The sequence below is a fragment of the Zootoca vivipara genome, chromosome 7, assembly GCF_963506605.1.
Source record: "Zootoca vivipara chromosome 7, rZooViv1.1, whole genome shotgun sequence".
Taxonomy (NCBI): Eukaryota; Metazoa; Chordata; class Lepidosauria; order Squamata; family Lacertidae; genus Zootoca; species Zootoca vivipara.
In genome coordinates, this window is record NC_083282.1 from 39,972,130 (window position 1) to 39,989,877 (window position 17,748).

Below are 17,748 nucleotides of genomic sequence, written 5' to 3' on the forward strand. Positions count from 1 at the left end.
AGGCTTTTGGGGTGAGGGATGCAGGTGACTGTAGAAGGGAGGGGTAGATGAGAAAGTTGAAGTTCATGCAAGTAACATTAGTATCCAGGCCAGCATTTTTTTAGACTGTTTATTATAATAAAAGTACATTCCGCAACCATCTGAAATATATTTGATGGAAGATTGCTAACAGTTCACATTTGAGTTTCACTTTAAACCGTCTGGAGCAAAATGGTTTCCAACAAAGGCACATTTTAGATTAGCATTCTGCTTGATCAACAAAAATAAGGCAGCTGTTTTTAAAATACATATATATTTCATGTGCATGTATTTAGATTCTTACACAGGAACATTTAGTGCTTTTTTCCAGTTGGAACTTACTGGAACTCAGTTCCGGCACCTCTCAGGTGTGTGCCATTGCCATTATACAGTAAAAGGACAAGGGAGGTGTTCATGTGAGTTCTGGAACGTCTTTTTTTCTAGAAAAATAGCACGGATACCACCAAGCCTAAGAGTATGCCAATGTAGTTAACTAGCAGAATCAAGGAAGCTGTTAGAGGTAAGGTGGTTTCCAAAAATGGAAGCCTTGTTCAAATGAACAGAAGAAACATAAAATTGGGGGGAAAGAAATGCAAGCAGCCAATGGGGAATTTTTAAAAGCATGTCATCCCAGCAAAGACTGACAAAACAGTTATTTAAATACGTTAAAAACAACAAAAAGACTAGGGAGGTAGTTAACCTTTTATGACAAGGGAAGAAAAAGAGATTGCAGGAAGCTGAGTTAATTCTTTGCACCTGCATTCATTGTTGAAGATGGAGGGCAGATCCCTGAGTCTGAACTAACATTCCATTTTAGAGATCGTTAGGAAAAGAACTGAAAATAAAACAGCCAATGACATGACACCATTATACCAATCTACGGGGTAACCACACTTCAAATATACTTCTGGTCATCAATGCATGTCAAAAAAGGATGTAGCTGGAAAAAGTTCAGAAAAGGGCAGCAAAGATTTATCATTGGGCTGGAACTTATTAGCAAATGTGACAACATTTGGAGCTTTTTCGTTTAAAAAAAGGTAAACTACATTATAGGTAAAGGGACCCCTGAACCATTAGGTCCAGTCGTGACCGACTCTGGGGTTGCGCGCTCATCTCGCATTATTGGCCGAGGGAGCCGGCGTACAGCTTCCAGGTCATGTGGCCAGCGTGACAAAGCCGCTTCTGGTGAACCAGAGCAGCACATGGAAACGCCATTTACCTTCCCGCTGTAGTGGTACCTATTTATCTACTTGCATTTTGACGTGCTTTCGAACTGCTAGGTTGGCAGGAGCTGGGACCAAGCAATGGGAGCTCACCCCGTCACAGGGATTCGAACCGCCGAACTTCTGATCAGCAAGCCCTAGGCTCAGTGGTTCAACCACAGCGCCACCTGGGTCCCAAACTACGTTATAGAGGTGTATAAAATTATGCACAGTCTCATAACACTAGAATTTGGGGTCATCTAATGAAGCTGAATATTGGAAGAGTCAGGACAGACAAAGGGAAGTACGTATTCAGGTAGCACATTTGCTACCTTAAGATGTAGCCATAGCACTCACTTGAATAGCTTTAAAGAGAAATTGAATGGGCTTCGGTCTGATACAGAAGGGCTGGTCTTAGACATCTGAATGACGACAGAGCATTCGCTATAAATTACGTTAATGGTCTGCGTCCTTTAAGTCCATGCACATTATTTGCGAGGAACAAAGGCTATGCCATACCTCGTGCAACCTAGAAACTTTGACTGTGAGAACATGTCTTTGCTGACAGGTACCAGAACAAGGGCAGAATTATTTTATAATCGGTATTAGAATGAGCTGTGCATACAGAATAAAATTCATGATTTTCTCCCCTGGGAAGCTGCCATTCCCCCACCCCCACCCCCACGGAATTACAAAGCAATAGGTGCTGTACTGAAATTCTGGGCTGAAGATTCATTTCAGAAGACCAGCCCTGATGTGTCTTACTTGCTATCAAGTTTACCTTCCAAAACACTGAAAATATCCTCTAGTGCCTTGTGTACACACTGGAGGAATTCTTGCACGTTCCTAGCAGGGTAGGCGGAAACATTACATCCAATCCAGTTGTCATGAACTCCATATCCGACACCAAAACCATCAGGCACCACTGGTGCAAAACCACCGATATTCACAGCAGGACTGCTCAGAGTGCTTGTGGAGAGAATGTTGTGATTAATCTGGGCATAAGCTTGGTCCTGGTAAAAGTCTGGCAGAGGGATACCTGTGGATTCTGCCAGATGCCGCAAGCCGTACAAGTGTCGATCAAATCCCTGACCTGTCAAGACAAAATGCAGTAATGAATGACACTGCAGAGAACATTGCCTGTATTTATGGCTTTAACTCCACTTCCAAAGCCACAACGTTAATAGACAAGCTGCTCTCGCTTGGTTTAAAAAATAAAAGCGCTATTGTGCCAAAATATGTGCACATCTTTCTCATTTCTCCAAACAAATGCTAAAACCACAACTAAACTATCCAAAGTTGCCCTTTTTCTCTGCTGAAAGGCCTTGCAGTAGAGAACTCTTCCCCAACCTGGTACCCTCCAGAATGATGTTTTGGACTACAACTCCCATCACCCCGAGCATCAGTCATGCTGGCAGGAGCTGATGGGAGTTGTATTCAAACAACATCTGAAGGGCACCAGGCTGAAAAGGCTGCAGTAGAAACTCAAGCAAACAAGGGAGTTTAAAAAAAAAAATTCAGCCATTTGAAAATCTTCTCCAGAGGTCTGGGGAAACCCTTCAGAATAGCCTGGGAAATGGGATGGAGAAATTGGTGGTAATTACTCCCCAACCTCCTTTACAGGAGCCTTTACAGAAACAAGTCCTTGTCATGAATAGAAAAACACCTTTAGATCCAGCTCACTACAGTAACACAAGGATAAAATTAAAATGTACCTGGAAAGGCTGTTTTGCATATTGCAAATAAGTATTTTTCAAACATTCATATAATGGAAGTCAGATTCTGGATAAGTCCTTTCAAAACGCTATTTAAATGTAGGGAACATATTTAACTCTGCAAACACGCTAGCTGTGTGAGTGAATGTGATGCAAAGGTCCAGCAAGACACTCTGCATCAAGGTGAAAATTGCTCTGAACCCATTGTCTACCTCGACCGGGGATAGGGACTGCATCCGATGCTACCAAACGAACTGAGAGAGGCGGCTTCGCAAGTCACCCTGCCACTTACCCATAGCAGCTTCTTTTGTGAGCTGGTTGTGGAACTTGGAACACTCCGCAATCATCTGCTGCAGTTCCGCAGCACTGTGCTTGGGCAGATTCCTGACGAAAGCCTCTGAACACTTTTTTGTATGAACTGAGGCAGGACGGATGGTTTCAGTGCGACCGTGTTTGAATGCTGCTGTGCTGCAAGACTCATAGGTGGCAACAGTTTGGCCATATTGCCGTAGAAAAGCCACCTGGAAGGCAAGTTGCGTTATAGCATCAGGACTCAGCTTCTGCCTTTTTAGGAACTCCTTGCCTCCTTTTTCAAACTGAATGGCCTCCAGAGTCAGCGTTTTCACAGTGGCGTCAAAATTCTGTTTGGCCTTGGCAATTCCTTCTTTTAAGGCATCGTTCAATTTAAAGCTCAGCTTCTGTACAGCTGCGGCAGAATCAACCGCAGCAGGCTGAGACGGAGGAGCAATCGCAGGCGACTGGGTGCTGTCTTTAAACACTTCGTTTTGGAATCTGAGTACAGCTACACCATCTCCCCAGGAGTGCTCAAAGTGAATTGCTGCGGTGCCGTCTTTGGCTAAAACAAGGTTGAAGGATTTGTCATACCACCTGTTGACTCCATCACCGTGGAGCATTGTATGGGACAAGTGGTTGAGATCTTTAATTGGAAAGTCATCAAGGCACAGGCAGAAGATTGCTGAATCCACCTTTGTTAAAGCTTCCTGATTGCCATTCTCAAGTAGCTCTTGTCTCAGTAGCGCCCATGTGTCCCTGTTTTCGCTAGTCAAGCAAGCAAGAGGGAAGGCTGGAACTGGGCTGCTATCGGAAATGATGTATTTTAGGTGTGCTTGAATTTCTGAAGGCGCCACTATGTTCCCATCTCTATCTAGAACATCAAACACATAGAAGTTTCCATTTCTAAGCACTAATAAGTGCCGCTTGCTTTCGTCTGTAAACAGCTCATCCTTGCTGAGCTTAGGCAGTCGTGTAGAATTAAAAAGCCTGAAGTACTGGGACATGTCTAGTGGGTAGGCATTCACCATATAGGCACCAAACCACGAGAGAGAGGAAGGCACAAACCGAATAAACCTTTTAAAAGCTTGTGTGTCACTTTTGGATGGGTTGAGATGAAAAACCTCTGGCTCTAAAAAGCCAGCCCTGAGAGTCTTCAAGAAACGCAGAGCAGAAACAGTCATGTTAGTCGCTCTCACAAGCTGGTCGTTATATTCAGCTTTGGGGTCAGGGTTGAAAGCCATAAAAGGATTGAAGTTCAAAACCACTGATTCACGTGCCCGTAAGTACATGTCAAACCAGGGTCCTAAAATCAAGAGGCGACAGAACAGATCAACACAAAGACCACAAGAAAAACAAGGCTAATAAACATGAAATGTGGGCAAATGTTTATGAGAGGGACCTTTTTTAAATTTGTGGGCCAGGAGGTATGGTAAACACGCTAGGTTTCTAAGCTCCTGCAATCCAAAATATAGCACCCTCTGATTTCTTCTTTGTGGAATTAACATGCATCCTTTTTTGCAAGCCAATTTTGCATCTACGATCCATTCACAATTTGCTCTCCTCTTTGACATAGCATTGTGTTGTGTCTTCTTGGGCGGGGGGAGGGGGGAAGAGAGAAAGAACATTTACTTGTTTACCTGCCTATCCACTTCTGCTCTTTCCTCACCATCTTCCTTTACCTTTTCTTTTCCTTCCTCTTCCTCTTTTGTGCAACAAGTCTCAGTTCCTCAGCCACGGTTTCATGTCTAATCCCTGTCTTCATTCTAGCCACTAAAGTAACTGAATTTTACACTTGGCTTAAAACCTGCGGTTTTTCTTCACAAATACAGGGGCTGCAAAGTAAATTTTAGTGGGAGATGAAAGGCAACGCTACACAGTTCAAGCAGTAACATAAATGCATTAGAATAATTTTCAAGCTGACGCTTTGAAAAAATCTTCAGTTTCATAGCTTAGTAACATTCAAAGTTTACAGCAGGGTGGTTTTTAAATACCAATACAACAACAAAAAGCCTAGGGAAATGTAAAATTGAACATTCCCTTTAGTGTTTAGCATGCCCTCTTTCATTCATAAAGCATTCCAGAGAAAGCCCAAGCCAAATTTAAATCTTAGGTAAGGAAATGACCCAGTCCTGTGAAATGTTCTGCCAACAGAGATGCAACAATCGCCTTCTGTTTCAACCTTTAAACACCTGCTGAAAATTTTCCCATGCTGCCAGGCTTATCCAGGCAATTAAGAAAGCATCTTTCCATAATTAGTGGATGGTCTTCAATTTTAAATTTTCATGTGTGTGTGTGTGTGTGTTATCAGCCATTTCATTTTTTTTAAAAAAATAATACAGCAGGCATATGCACACACACACACAAAATTACTTCAGTAAGTACTTAAGAAAATCATCCACTGGTATCGACAAAACCAATGAGCTGCATGTTTTATATACAAGCAACCATGGTATGAGATATGACAGAAGAGTGGCAATGATGGGGGGCAATGGCACAAATTGCACATATTTAGCCCACCAATTCCAGTCCTCAGGGAGTTGGGCAACACTTAATGCCTCCACTGCAAAATAGTTCAGCTCTATGTTGTGTGGTGATGGCTTGAATTGTTTGCAGCCATTAGGCTTGAATGATTTGCTCTTTCATCTGCAAATGCCCACTTACCCTTGTATCAACATCAACTACCGGTAGGTCACTGCCTGTTTACTACGAAGGGAGACCCTTACCTTTCATTCTCCTATTCATCAGACAAATAAAAATAGATGAATGTCTTAGAATCATAGAACTGTCGAGTTGGAAGGGACCCCACGGGTCACCCCGTTCAACCCCCTGCAAAGCAGGAATAGTCATGCACTACTTCATTTTCAAGTAAGATCAAATGACTAAAAAAGAGAACAGGGTTCTTTCCTCTTTCACATGACAACTGCAACAGCAGAACTAACGTCAATTTTTGGGGCCCCCACATTTGAATGCCTGCCATATTCAGTGTAGAACCTTTAAATCCATGGCTATAGCATGGATATCTCCCTTTATTCTTCATTTATAACAGAAGGTTTATAATTTGGCTCACCTTCAACATCGTTTTAACGTTCTTGAGTATCAAAAAAGGAAAAGAAAGCATTACGGTTCACACTCACTAATTTCACATTCACATTCATTTATGTGCAGTGCAGAGTATATTGGGCGGGCATCCCCAAACTTCGGCTCTCCAGATGTTTTGGACTACAATTCCCATCATCCCTGTTAGCTAGGGATCATGGGAGTTGTAGGCCAAAACATCTGAAGGATCGCAGTTTGGGAGATGCCTGATATTGGGTGTCAGGCACTGCTACCATTCAGTAGCCAGTGAGCTAATTTGATGAGGAATTACAATAGTGGAGATTATGGTGGAATTTACAGATACCAGGTTTGCTCTGTACATAAACAATTCTGCTCTCCACTGATATCCTTATAAGCTACAACACCACCACTCCTTTGGGGGCTAAATTAATTTAAAAAAGCACTAACCTAAACACTATAGACATTTTCTTGCTTTCTTTCCTCTGTCTCTGTCTCTCTCTCTCAATCACTTTTGTCCTATTAAATTTGCCGTCTCCTTTTCTTTATTCTCTGGTCTTGCTGTCTGCATCTTTCATCTTTCTTGTTCTTTGATAAAAGAAATGCTGTTCTCTCTGTCATCCTGCCTGCCTTCTCAAAGGCAAGCAATTTTATAGCATTGACTAAGCTGGATTCTCCAAAGGTGGTACTTGCTTCGACATCCTGAAATAGATTTACATGTGGTTTGAGTCACTCATTGGATCACCGCAGCAACTATTTCCCTTCATTGAGCTCTCCGTTTAAGAATTACACAGGTGGCATTCAACTAATCCCATCCACCCACCCTGCGCCCTCACCACATCTGCTCCAGTGGGTTGAGGGAACCCCTAGAACAAATTTAAGGGGCACAAAGGGGAAGACTGTTCCATTGTACAAGCAGAGATCCTTGCACTGATGGAGCATTCACTTAGTACTACACTACAGTGGTACCTCGGTTTACAAACACAATTGGTTCCAGAAGTCTGTACTTAACCTGAAGCGTACTTAACCTGAAGCGAACTTTCCCATTGAAAGTAATGGAAAGTGGATTAATCCGTTCCAGAAAGGTCCGCGGAGTACTTAAACTGAAAATACTCAAACCGAGGCGTACTTAAACCGAGGTATGACTGTAGATACAACTTAGGATATTTTATTGTAGTGGTAAGCTTTCCTTCCCATTCCCTTCATCACCACTTTCCAAGGCAAGAGATGAGATACAAGAGGTTGTCTTACACCAAATCAGACCACTGACCCATCTAGTTCACTACTGTCTGTTCCAATTAGCAGCATCTCTCCAACATCACAGGCAGAGGTGGTGCCTATGTACTACCTGAAATCCTTTAACTAGAGATGCCAGGGATTACGCCTGAGGCCCTCGGCATGCACAGTGACCTAGCAGTTAGCCATGACCTCAAGTTCCAACGCTGGAGCCATCAACACAGCTCCAGGTATCTGCCTATGCAACCACTTCTCCCTCTCTCTGCATAAAATGACGTTTTAGTCCAAGACATCATATTCTTATGGGATTAGAAGTCCATATTAGACTTTGTAAACCAGGAAACAAGATACTGCTGAATGAAGTCTTCAGAACCATAAGTGCCTAAAATAATGAATGGTGTTGTGCTCAAAGGACCATGCACCTTTGTTGTTGATACTTTGATTCTGGTTGTCTGTGCTTTAAATAATATGTCTGGGTCAACATTACTTGCCAAGTGAATATGTTTCCATGACATCTTGCTATTTCAGGGGGAAAGTTAAGTCAGTTGTTTGGAGTACTGTACTGACTGTAACATTGTCAAGAGCATTTCAAATCAGAGAGTATCCAGCTTCATTAACCTGAAACTAAGCTTAATGATAACTAAGGTTAATGATAAACATGCCTGTTTATCACTTAGCTGACTAAAGCATTGGGGGGACTTGCAGGCGTGAATGAACTTTCATACTTACTACCTTCAACACAAAGCTTTTTAATGACATCAATTTAGACATGCCACAGAGAATCAAATGTTGAGTATTCAAAAGATACATGCAAGTAAGCAAGCAAGCTGCAGCGAGAGTTAATGATCAGAGTGCGCCCTCTAACATTGTGTCAGATTCTAGTCTGTTCTCAAGCAAGCAGTTTGATGAACCAAGAATGCAAAGCAGGTTTCACAATTACCGGTACTTCCTTACCTGAAATATAACTAGTGTGCTTATTTTCTTTGTCTTGTGCAACCAACTGCTCATGTAATTCTCTACCAATTCCATCCCTAAAATTGACAGCAAGTTGTTCAGTTTTCCTTTAAAAAGAGAGAGTGAGAGAGAGAGAAATTAAGTAAAATTGTGATGCCTTTCTGAGGGTCAAGAGTAAAAACTGGACTGGTATGACTCCTCCCTCCCCAACCCTTGATGTTGCAAATGCTCCTGGCTAAGAATGAGGAAAGGCTGTTGTTAATTCGAAGGCTGAAGTTTATCCATTCTGGATCTACACTGGAAGAAGGTTGTGTAATCACTATGCTGGATGTGTGAGGATACAAGAACTAGTTTGGACTGGTGCACTGTGCTGCTATGTTGTCATAGATACCTGTCAGCTCAGGCAACCTGATAAACTGGAGTCTACAGTTTGAAGACTTGCATTTCAGAAATGGTTAATGTTTCATGGAGGGAAGGGGTGGTTCCCATTACTTTGAGAGAGGCAGAAGTGAGAACAATGCTTAAGAAATCAAATTCGGCTATTTAGAACTATTATTATCCAGGCTCACACCTGCCACTCAGGGAGCAGGCAGGCAGTCTTGGGAGAATACTGTGTTTTTTTTTAAAAAAAAAACCACTTCAGTCCAGTTTTCAGCCCAGATTCAGGACAGAAACCGCCTTGGTTTTCCTGCTGGGTGATGTATGCTGGGAACTGGACAAGGGGAGTGCAATTCTATTGATCCCCTTGACAGTGGCGGAGCTGTCGCCTGTTCTGGGGGCGGGGTGTGCCTCCCGGAGGGGCAGGACGCGCGTTCCGGGGGTGGGGCATGCCTCCCGGAGGGGCGTGGAGTGCGTTCCGGGGGCGTGACGCGCCTCCTGGAGGGGCGTGACATGTGTTCCAGGGGCGGGGCGCACATTTTGGGGGCGGGCGCCCGCGATGGCACCCCTTGGTGCCCGCCACTCGGGGCGGCCCGCCCCCATCTTCCTACGCCCCTGCCCCTTGAATCTCTCTGTTGCATTCGCTACTTTCAGTCATGGTATCCTTCTGGGCCATCTTGCTGGGTTGGCATGGGGGGCACACAATTGTGTTGGTGCCAGTCCCTCATGGAGGATCAGTCCCAGAAAGTTGTGCCCCTTGGCCTTTGGCATCAAGCTTCTATTCTGTTCCCCCATGCTGGTTTACACCTATATGAAAGTGCTGGGAGAACTCACCCAGAGGTTTGGACTTCAGTGTCACCAATATGTGGATGACAGCTAGCTCTACGTCTCTCTTTCAGCTGTTAATCCCAAGGAGTCTGTGAAACCTTAATAGGTACCTGGAAACAGTTTTAACTGGATGAGGGCAATTAGCTAAAACTGTATCTAGGGCAAGACACCTGTGCTCTGGGTGGGGAAGCCAAATTATCTGGCTAAAGAGATAGGATCGAACTCTCCTGAATTGACTACATTTGTTGTTTGGCAGTTCTCCTGGACTTGGTACTGTCTGTGGAAGCACAGTTTACCATACATCTGTGGTCAGGGGCGCCTTTTTCCTACTGAGGCTAGGATGCAAGCTATTGCCTTACCCAGAGAGATCAGACCTTGCCTCAGTAATCCACACACTATTGACATCTAGGACAGACAACTGTGGACAGACTGCTGCCTTTAAGTTGAGAAACTTCAATTGGTGCAGAATGCTGCTGCTTGGTTGTAGATGGTGCACAGTAATCACAGAATGCAACTCCTATTCTGTACCAGTCATACAGGTTGCAGGTTGTGTTTCTGAATCCAATTCAAAGTGTGGATTTTGACCTTTAAAGCCACCAGTGGCTTGAGCCCATGTCCTCTAAAAGACCAGGAACACAATACAAGTCTCCTAGAATACAGTCCTACTTCGGAAGTCAAACAGAATCCATTCCCGAAGTCCATTCGACTTCCAAAACTTTTGGAAACCAAGGCACGGCTTCTGATTGGCTGCAAGAAGCTCCTGCAGCCAATCAGAAGCTGCGTCAGGCGTTCAGGTTCCAAAGAACGTTCGCAAACCGGAACACTCACTTCTGGGTTTGCGGCATTTGGGAGCCAAAACATTTGACTTGCAAAGTGTTCAGGATCCAAGGTACGACTGTATTCATATTTGCCTCAGAAGCTCTGCTCATATGCCCACCTGCCAGGCTGATGCCACTGGTGGGCCTGAGAGACAAGGTCCTTTCCGTGGTGGCCCCCAAACTGTGTAACTCTCTCCCTACAGAGGTGCATAACCCTTCAACATTGCCACTGTTGATATACAGGTTTCTTCTTTTTTCTTACCTGAATTGGGCATCATCTAAAAGAGGCTTTTGAGCATTTAGGTATCTTCTGATTGTGTCTTCAAGTTTTGGAATAGGCAAACTAATAAGGCAGGAGAAGAGAAGGAAAAGGCAAGAAGAATATGTTGAGTAATAACTAATCTTTCCCTGGCAATTTATTATAAGTTAAATGCAGGTATGAAAGGACCTCTAAAATAATCCCTTACTAACTACACATTAACCTTTTGTACACTGACCCCATTTCTGTTTAAATCAGGCTTTGCCTGGTAGCTTCCAGACATTTTGGGTGACAGCTCCCATAGCTATAATTGAAATCCCAATTAGCTGCTCTGAAGTTAGAAGAGAAAATAAAGAAGGTTCTGAAAGTTACAGAGAATTTTCATTACCTTGTATTAAAGTTTATGGTACAATATACAGTATCCTAATATACAAATAGCAAACTTGTTTTTCAAGTGCCAATATTTATGAAGCCAAAACAGTAATATACCTTCACCAGAGCCTTGGGGAAACCCAAGGATTGCTAAAGCACCCCCCAAAAAAACTTTAGCAGGAAAACCCTAAGTGGGAGGGGGAATCAAAAACAACAGCTCAAAAGAAGTGTGCATGCACACGAAAGCTTATACCAGAACAAACTTAGTTGGTCTATAAGGTGCTACTGGACAATTTTTTTATTTTTTATTTTATTTTTTATTTCAACTGCGTCAGACCAACACCTACCTGAATCTACAGCTCAAAAAACAGCCACAAAAAAACCTGACCATTCTCAGTGGGCACAGAATGCTGACAGGGAGGAGATGGAATGGACTGTCCTGGAAAAGCTAAACTCTGAACAGGAGCACTGCAATATTTTGCTGCAGGTTCTACTTTTATGTTAATATTTAAGGGGCACCAGATCTCCAGATCTTTTACCAATTTTTGTAACTTGGAAGTTTACCTGCTTATTGCTATATGACAAAAATACTTCTAAAACATATTAGTCACAATCCAAAGAAAAGTAGATTCCACTGAATTTATCTGGTACTTAGGCACACTAAAAATATAATTATTATCTTTACAGTATGATCCTAAATATGTTTACTTAGAAGTACATCACAGCAAACTATGCACAAAGCAAACAAGCTGAAACAGTTTTATTTTCTCCAAACTTTTCCATATGTTTTCGCCTGGTACTCATAAAGTAGGCAAAAAAGCATGAGGGAACTAATATATTATAGATGGCAATCATGAAAATCACTCCTTGCTTATAGCACTAACCTTTCACCTACATACTGTACCTTTATCTCAGCCTAAATGAAGGCAGAGGGCCTTTCATTACCAGCTGTGTATTGCATATGCTTCTCCTCTTTCTCTCTGGCAATGGAACTGTGCCCTCTTCCAGAACTAATTTGCTTTTGAAAGGGGTAGGAACTAACATAAGGAAACATTCTCCAGATCATAGCAAATCCTTCCGCTGCTGTACTCACTTTGAAACATTGTACCATTTCTATCCATGCAACGTAATTTTGTGAGTCAATCGTGGGATCTTATCTATGTCAAGTTAATGAATGTACGGTAACCCAGGGGTGATAGTGCTTCCTGGCTGATTGAACACTGAGTAAAAGGGCACAATCTTGTTTAGGTGCGCTATAAGGGCAGGGGGAGAGACACCTGGAGTTTTCAGGCAAAGAGGAACCCCTCCAGTGGGTGGCTGTCTGAGTTATTTAAAAACACGAGTTGGGATACCTGTGCCCTCCAGATGCTATTGGACTCCAACTCCCACCAGCTTTAGCCAGCATGGTCAATTAGCAGGGATGATAAGAGTCCAACAACCCATAGGTGAAGTGTCCCCACCCCCACCCCCACTGATCTGCTTGTGGCATCCTCTCAGAGGGTAGGCAAACTGGATTCCTTGGGCTACAGCTGAAAGGTCTAGAATGTGAAAGCACACCTGTACCTTTTAAGACCTGCATTGAAGGGAGATTGTCAAGGGAGATTCTGTCTCCCACTTCACAGTGATGGAGAACTGGGATCCTACAGCGTTCTCGTTTCACCTAATGGGGTTCTTAATAAAGGTCTCTTGTATCCTGGATTTAGCAACATCTAATTAGAAGTGCTTCAACGCCCAGCTTAATTACAACGTGCCTTGTCTCCAGTCTCCCTGTAAAGCCCTGTGTGTATTGATTTATTATATTTATATCCTATCTTTCCTCCAAGGAGCTCAAGGCAGTGCACACTGTTGTTCTCCTCCTTCTCACCACTTTATTTTCACAACCACCCTGTGAGGGAGGTTAGGCTGAGAGTGACTAGCTCAAGGTCACCCACCGAGCTTAGCGGGCGGTCATTTGAACTCTGGCCTCTCCCAGGTCTGACACTCTAGCCACTCTGCCCTCTGCCCATGCTCAAGAGACCTGCGCTCCGCTTCCCACCTTCGCAAGGCTGAGCACAGAAAAGCACTGCCCTGCTCAGAAGGAAGGGAGGCGGAGCGAGGAACCAAACTTGCTCTAGAGGCGCCCTTGCCAAGAAACCTGGCCGGGAGCGCCTCAGGCCAAGCACAGCCCTCTCCCCCTCCCGCCGCGGAAGCGCCACCTTACCGGGGAAGGCTCTTCTGATAATGCATAGTGGGCACGAGGCTGCGGTGCAAATACTGGGAGTCGGAGACGTCCTGGCTGTAGTTTCTCCGCGGCCCGGCCAGGGCAGGCGGAAGCAGGGCAGCAGCAGACGCCCCGCAGAAGCGGGGCCAAGGAGAGAAGAGCAGCGCCGCGGTCGCCATGCTGAGCTCGTCACTTTCCCGGTGCGGCCGCCGCCAACTCCTCCTCCTCCCTCCGCGCCGCAGCGAACTCCTGCGCCGCCCCTGGGAGGAGTTAGCCTCCCTGGGAGGAAGAGGAAGAAGCAGGAGCACTGCAGCTGTGGGCCGCGGGCTCGGGGACGCTGCGGAAGGAAAGGGCTCGCATTAGAGACCACTGGGTTGTCCGGAACACTCAGTCTCCCCAGCGCCATGGCAAACGCACGACCCTTTTGCCTCGCCTGCATTCAGCTTCCCAATTCCTGAAACTGCACAGGCTTTGGGCGCTCGGTGCTGCCGAGAAGGAACGGGGAGCAGCTCTCAGCAGTGGCCTCCCTCCAGCTAGCCTAGGGGATGCTGCTGTTTATTCAGCTGGGAGGCGGCCACCAGGGCCTTCCTTCTGGCTTATCAGCGCTGCGCCCTGCTCCGGGCTTGCTCTGCTCCTCGGGCACGCCACGCTCCACTCAGCGCCCCATAAATCAGCGGGGCAGGGAAGAAGCTGCGCGGGACCGCAGCAGCGGAGCAGGTTTCCGCACCCTCCGCGGGCAAAGGCCACTGCTGGCGGCCTTGCTTCCCAGTTTCCAGAGTTTTGAGGCTGGCATCCAGGAGGCTTTCGGGGAGCACCGTTCTCGCTGGCTGCTAGTGCTAATAAGAGTAGCTCTACGGCAGCCACAATCACGAGTTCTGCTAGTGGCGGCCCCTTCGTCATCCGGCTACATCTACAGACGCTGTCCATCGAGGCGCCCACCGAGCCGTCATGCAACGCTTGGCGGCGACATCCCCCTTTCTGATCCGTGGTGGTCGCTAGGCCTGGGGTTTCCTCTTCCCGCCCTTGGCCTGATGCAGGTGTGCTTACCTGTAGGCTCTCCCCACCATCTTCTTAGGTGTGCTTACCTGTAGGCTCTCCCCACCATTTGGAAACCTACGTGATGCACAAGCATCTTATCTGCTGAAAAGCATTGTTTTTTGTGACATGTTTAAACATGTGCAGAGGCATATCGAGGGTCCTTTGCGCCCTTGATAAGGGGCTGTATCAGCACACACATCCGGGGCGGGGATCACTTTGTTACAATAACCACAACCTCAACCACATTAAAAATTGTCATTTTACGCAACCAAACTACTTAGAGCATCTGGAGTGAGGGTGAGGTGACGAAGAAGGGCAAAAAAGGTGTGTTTTTGTGCAATGGTGCAAGAAGGATGGGAAGCTTCTCCCATGTTTAATCTTACTGCAGTGCATCAATATGTGCATATACATCACATACTCCATAGTGATTTTGGGGACTCCCAGGGCCTGTGCTCCCTGCAAGGGTCCCTGCAAATAGGAGTGGAACCACATCAACCAACACTCATCCTACTGAGTCACATCCGAGGAGGATACCACGACTGATGGCATCAAAAGCCACTGAGAATTCAAGGAGAATGAAAAGATTAACATTCCCCTGTCCCTCTAGCAATAACAATCCATCAGTCAGGGCAAGCAAGGCTGCTTCAGTCCCAAACACCAGCCGGAACCCAGATTGGCAAAGGTGCAGAAGTTGCTGGACTAGAGTTACCATAATCCCTGACTATTGGCCATGCTGCTGAGGCTGCCAGGAGATGTAGTCCAACAACATCTAGGAACTCAAGCTTGGGAAAGGCTGGTCTAGGTAACTGCTTCCCCCAAGAACATCTGGAACACTGTCACTACGTCCCTCTTGAGCCCCATGCCAAAAAGGGGATATTAGCAACTGGCTGGTAGTTGTTACATAAATTTGGATCCAATGTGCCCTTATGGAGCGGTCGCACTACCACTGCTTTCAGGATGCAATGAGGCATTCACCAGATATTGAATCTGCTTGGTCAGGACTAGACAGTGCGCTTATTAAGAACTGTATTATACATAGTATCCTATTCAGCACAGAGATGAGGGATTTGTCCCTGCAGGTACTGTATCTTGAGTGTTCCAATATCCTGTTGATCAAGGCTGATGATAAAAAAAACCTCACCACTGGAATAATTCTGCTAGATGGCTACCAATGGGGGAGGGGAGAAATAACAGCAAATACTTTTTACAAGAGAGGCTCCCTAAATGCCATAGTAATCATTATGTAAAAAAAGTGAGACAAACCCTTTGAAAAATGTGAGCCATATTTGTGGCTGATAATCTTCATAGGTCAATTTTTTCTCTTGCTTTAATTGAAGATGGTTACTGAGTTAATGTTATTGTTATCCCAAACTAACCACAAATGCCAGTTTTTTGTCATTAGCCTCTGCATTTTTACTGGTTGGAATAGGTCTTAAATCATGCATTTACAGGTGCATTTGCCCTTTTCATCCTGATACTAATACTGTAGTGAAAAGCAAACCTGATTAAAGAAGTCCAGTCCCTTCCCCTAGTCTGCCCTATTGTGATAATCCAGCATTACTCACCCAGCACTTGAATTGCTGTATGGGAAACACAACCTCTGTATACTCTTTTCTGTTCCTTTCATAGCTAACGTTGAAACTGAGCTTATAAGGGCTGAATAACGAATTGTGCTTGCTTTTCATATAGGGCGTTGCTTTGCTTAGAGATCACTCTTGTTTCAAAAGTACTACTCTACTCTGTTCTAATTTTCCAGAGTCGGTAATCTTCTTCCAGGTTCTTATTGATGTAGTCACTAATAGGATTGTTGGTATTAATTTGGAAATAATGCCAGCTCCATGCTTGGTGGCTATTGGCAGAAGAGGTGACATTGCAGGTCAGCTAAGCAGCACTAGAAACGCTTTGATCTAATCTATACCAAGCCAGAGCTGGCTATTCTAACAAGAGAGGCTGGTGAGGTCTCTTTCTCTATGGGATGCTGATTCTCTTCCAGAGAGCACTGAGGACAGCATGGCAGTGGCTTTGGATGCAATGCTGGCTCGGGTCAAGGATGTTTGTAAAAGAAATGGTTTGCTCATTCTCTCCGTGTTATCCGTCATAGTGGGATGTCTACTTGGGTTCTTCCTCAGGACCAGACGCCTCTCTCAGCAGGTCAGTGACATAAGCAGGTGTTGCAGTAGGGTATTTTTAAAAAAGGTCTTTGTTACATAACAAAATAGGAAATAAAACAGTGTGTCACAGTTTACAGTGCAGAACATGATAACCTGTGAAGCAAGTGGTTCTAGTGTTACACTTTGTAGGGAAGAACGTGAACTGCTCGTTTTAGAGTTTTAAATATGTTGGCTATATAGAATATAAAGCTACAGTTATCACAAGGATCTCGCAACTAACACCAATATGAGCAATAAAATGTTAGATTCTGGAAGAGAAGAAGCTGCAGGAGAAATGATTCCTAACATCTTTAAGGTGCATTTCTGGTACACTTGGGTGTCTTAATTTTTAATGAAAACTAAGTTATTTTGTCTTGATGGCAACAGGTTTACAGCATGTAAAAAGGTTATGCCCCCAGCTAGCCATTTACCCCAGAGCAGTCCCTACAATTTCAATAAGGTTTTAGGGAAAACGCTTCAAGGTCAGTGGCTTGATTTGTAGCCAAAATACTATTCTGGAATCGGCACAAAATTCAATTATTTCAAAAATACATTCCAGCTGTTCGAGCAATCTGATGGATTCATCTGTTTAACAGTATGAATTTCCCCATTCAGAATAAACTGGAAACATTGAAGAAGCCAGCGAGAAATAGGCTGTTGAATTTATTTATTTTTTGCTATATAATAGGAATTCTGTGTTGCTGTTTGGAATGTATTATATATCTAGGCATAAATTATTTGTTACTGGTAACTGAAAACTGAATTTCATTCTAAGGGATGCCATTCATACAGAGTAAACATTAACCCAAAAGAAAATCACGTGTAGTGTTTGATGCCAGACGTATACTCTCATTTATAGCTTGTGTTGCACTTAATTTTCAGGATTAAGTTTGATTAATGTAAACTATCCTTCAGGTCATTGTGATATTAATAGAGATATGGACAGATGTCTTTGATTGGCAGAAGCTTTAGTGTTATTTCTCCTAACAGCGCTTAAGACCAAATTCTTTTCTGCATTCAGATTGTCTGTCATACTAAACACATGGTGTTCATCTGGTCGCTTTTGAAAACCTTTTCAAGTTAGCGCAGTAAAGACTGGGTTCATTATTTTGAATTATCTAACTGTGAGAGAAACCTTGCTATTTTCCCCCAAGCCATAGTGCTATCTCATCCTATTGATTTTCATGTCTCTCCAACATTTGAAATGATACGCCTTGAGATGAAAGTAGCAG

General features: G+C 44.3%; 2 protein-coding genes across 7 annotated transcripts in view; one reads left to right on the forward strand and one right to left on the reverse strand.

Annotated features, from left to right (window-relative positions):
• Window positions 1-98: 98 nt before the first annotated feature.
• Window positions 99-13,583, reverse strand: CPT2 (carnitine palmitoyltransferase 2). Of its 6 annotated transcripts, XM_035122083.2 has the most exons (5): window positions 13,329-13,583; window positions 10,760-10,840; window positions 8,474-8,580; window positions 3,228-4,532; window positions 99-2,313 (listed from the first exon to the last, which is right to left on the reverse strand). In XM_035122083.2, the coding sequence occupies exons 1-5, from the start codon at window positions 13,505-13,507 to the stop codon at window positions 1,982-1,984; spliced, it is 2,004 nt and encodes a 667-aa protein (XP_034977974.2). In that variant the 5' UTR covers window positions 13,508-13,583; the 3' UTR covers window positions 99-1,981. The 6 variants fall into 6 exon arrangements, with proteins under 6 accessions (XP_034977974.2, XP_034977975.2, XP_034977977.2 ...); XM_035122084.2 differs by lacking the exon at window positions 13,329-13,583 and having other exon boundaries at window positions 100-2,313; window positions 3,228-6,985; window positions 10,760-10,778; XM_035122086.2 differs by lacking the exons at window positions 10,760-10,840; window positions 13,329-13,583 and having other exon boundaries at window positions 100-2,313; window positions 3,228-5,061; window positions 8,474-8,582.
• Window positions 13,502-17,748, forward strand: part of SLC1A7 (solute carrier family 1 member 7) — a 39,569-nt gene continuing 35,322 nt past the window's right edge. Inside the window, exon 1 of the mRNA XM_035122087.2 lies at window positions 13,502-16,517. Within this exon, the coding sequence (XP_034977978.1) occupies window positions 16,377-16,517 (141 nt within the window). The 5' untranslated portion in view covers window positions 13,502-16,376. The remainder of the gene's footprint in view (window positions 16,518-17,748) is intronic.

Bases quoted from the DNA above. Each gene is read 5' to 3' on its own strand.
- CPT2 (XM_035122083.2), bottom strand. From the start codon at position 13,507: ATGGCGACCGCGGCGCTGCTCTTCTCTCCTTGGCCCCGCTTCTGCGGG. The intron at 10,841-13,328 runs GTAAGGTGGCGC...CTGCCTTATTAG, and splicing joins TATCAGAAGAGCCTTCCCCG to TTTGCCTATTCCAAAACTTG. The intron at 4,533-8,473 runs GTAAGGAAGTAC...TCTTGATTTTAG, and splicing joins GCACACTAGTTATATTTCAG to GACCCTGGTTTGACATGTAC.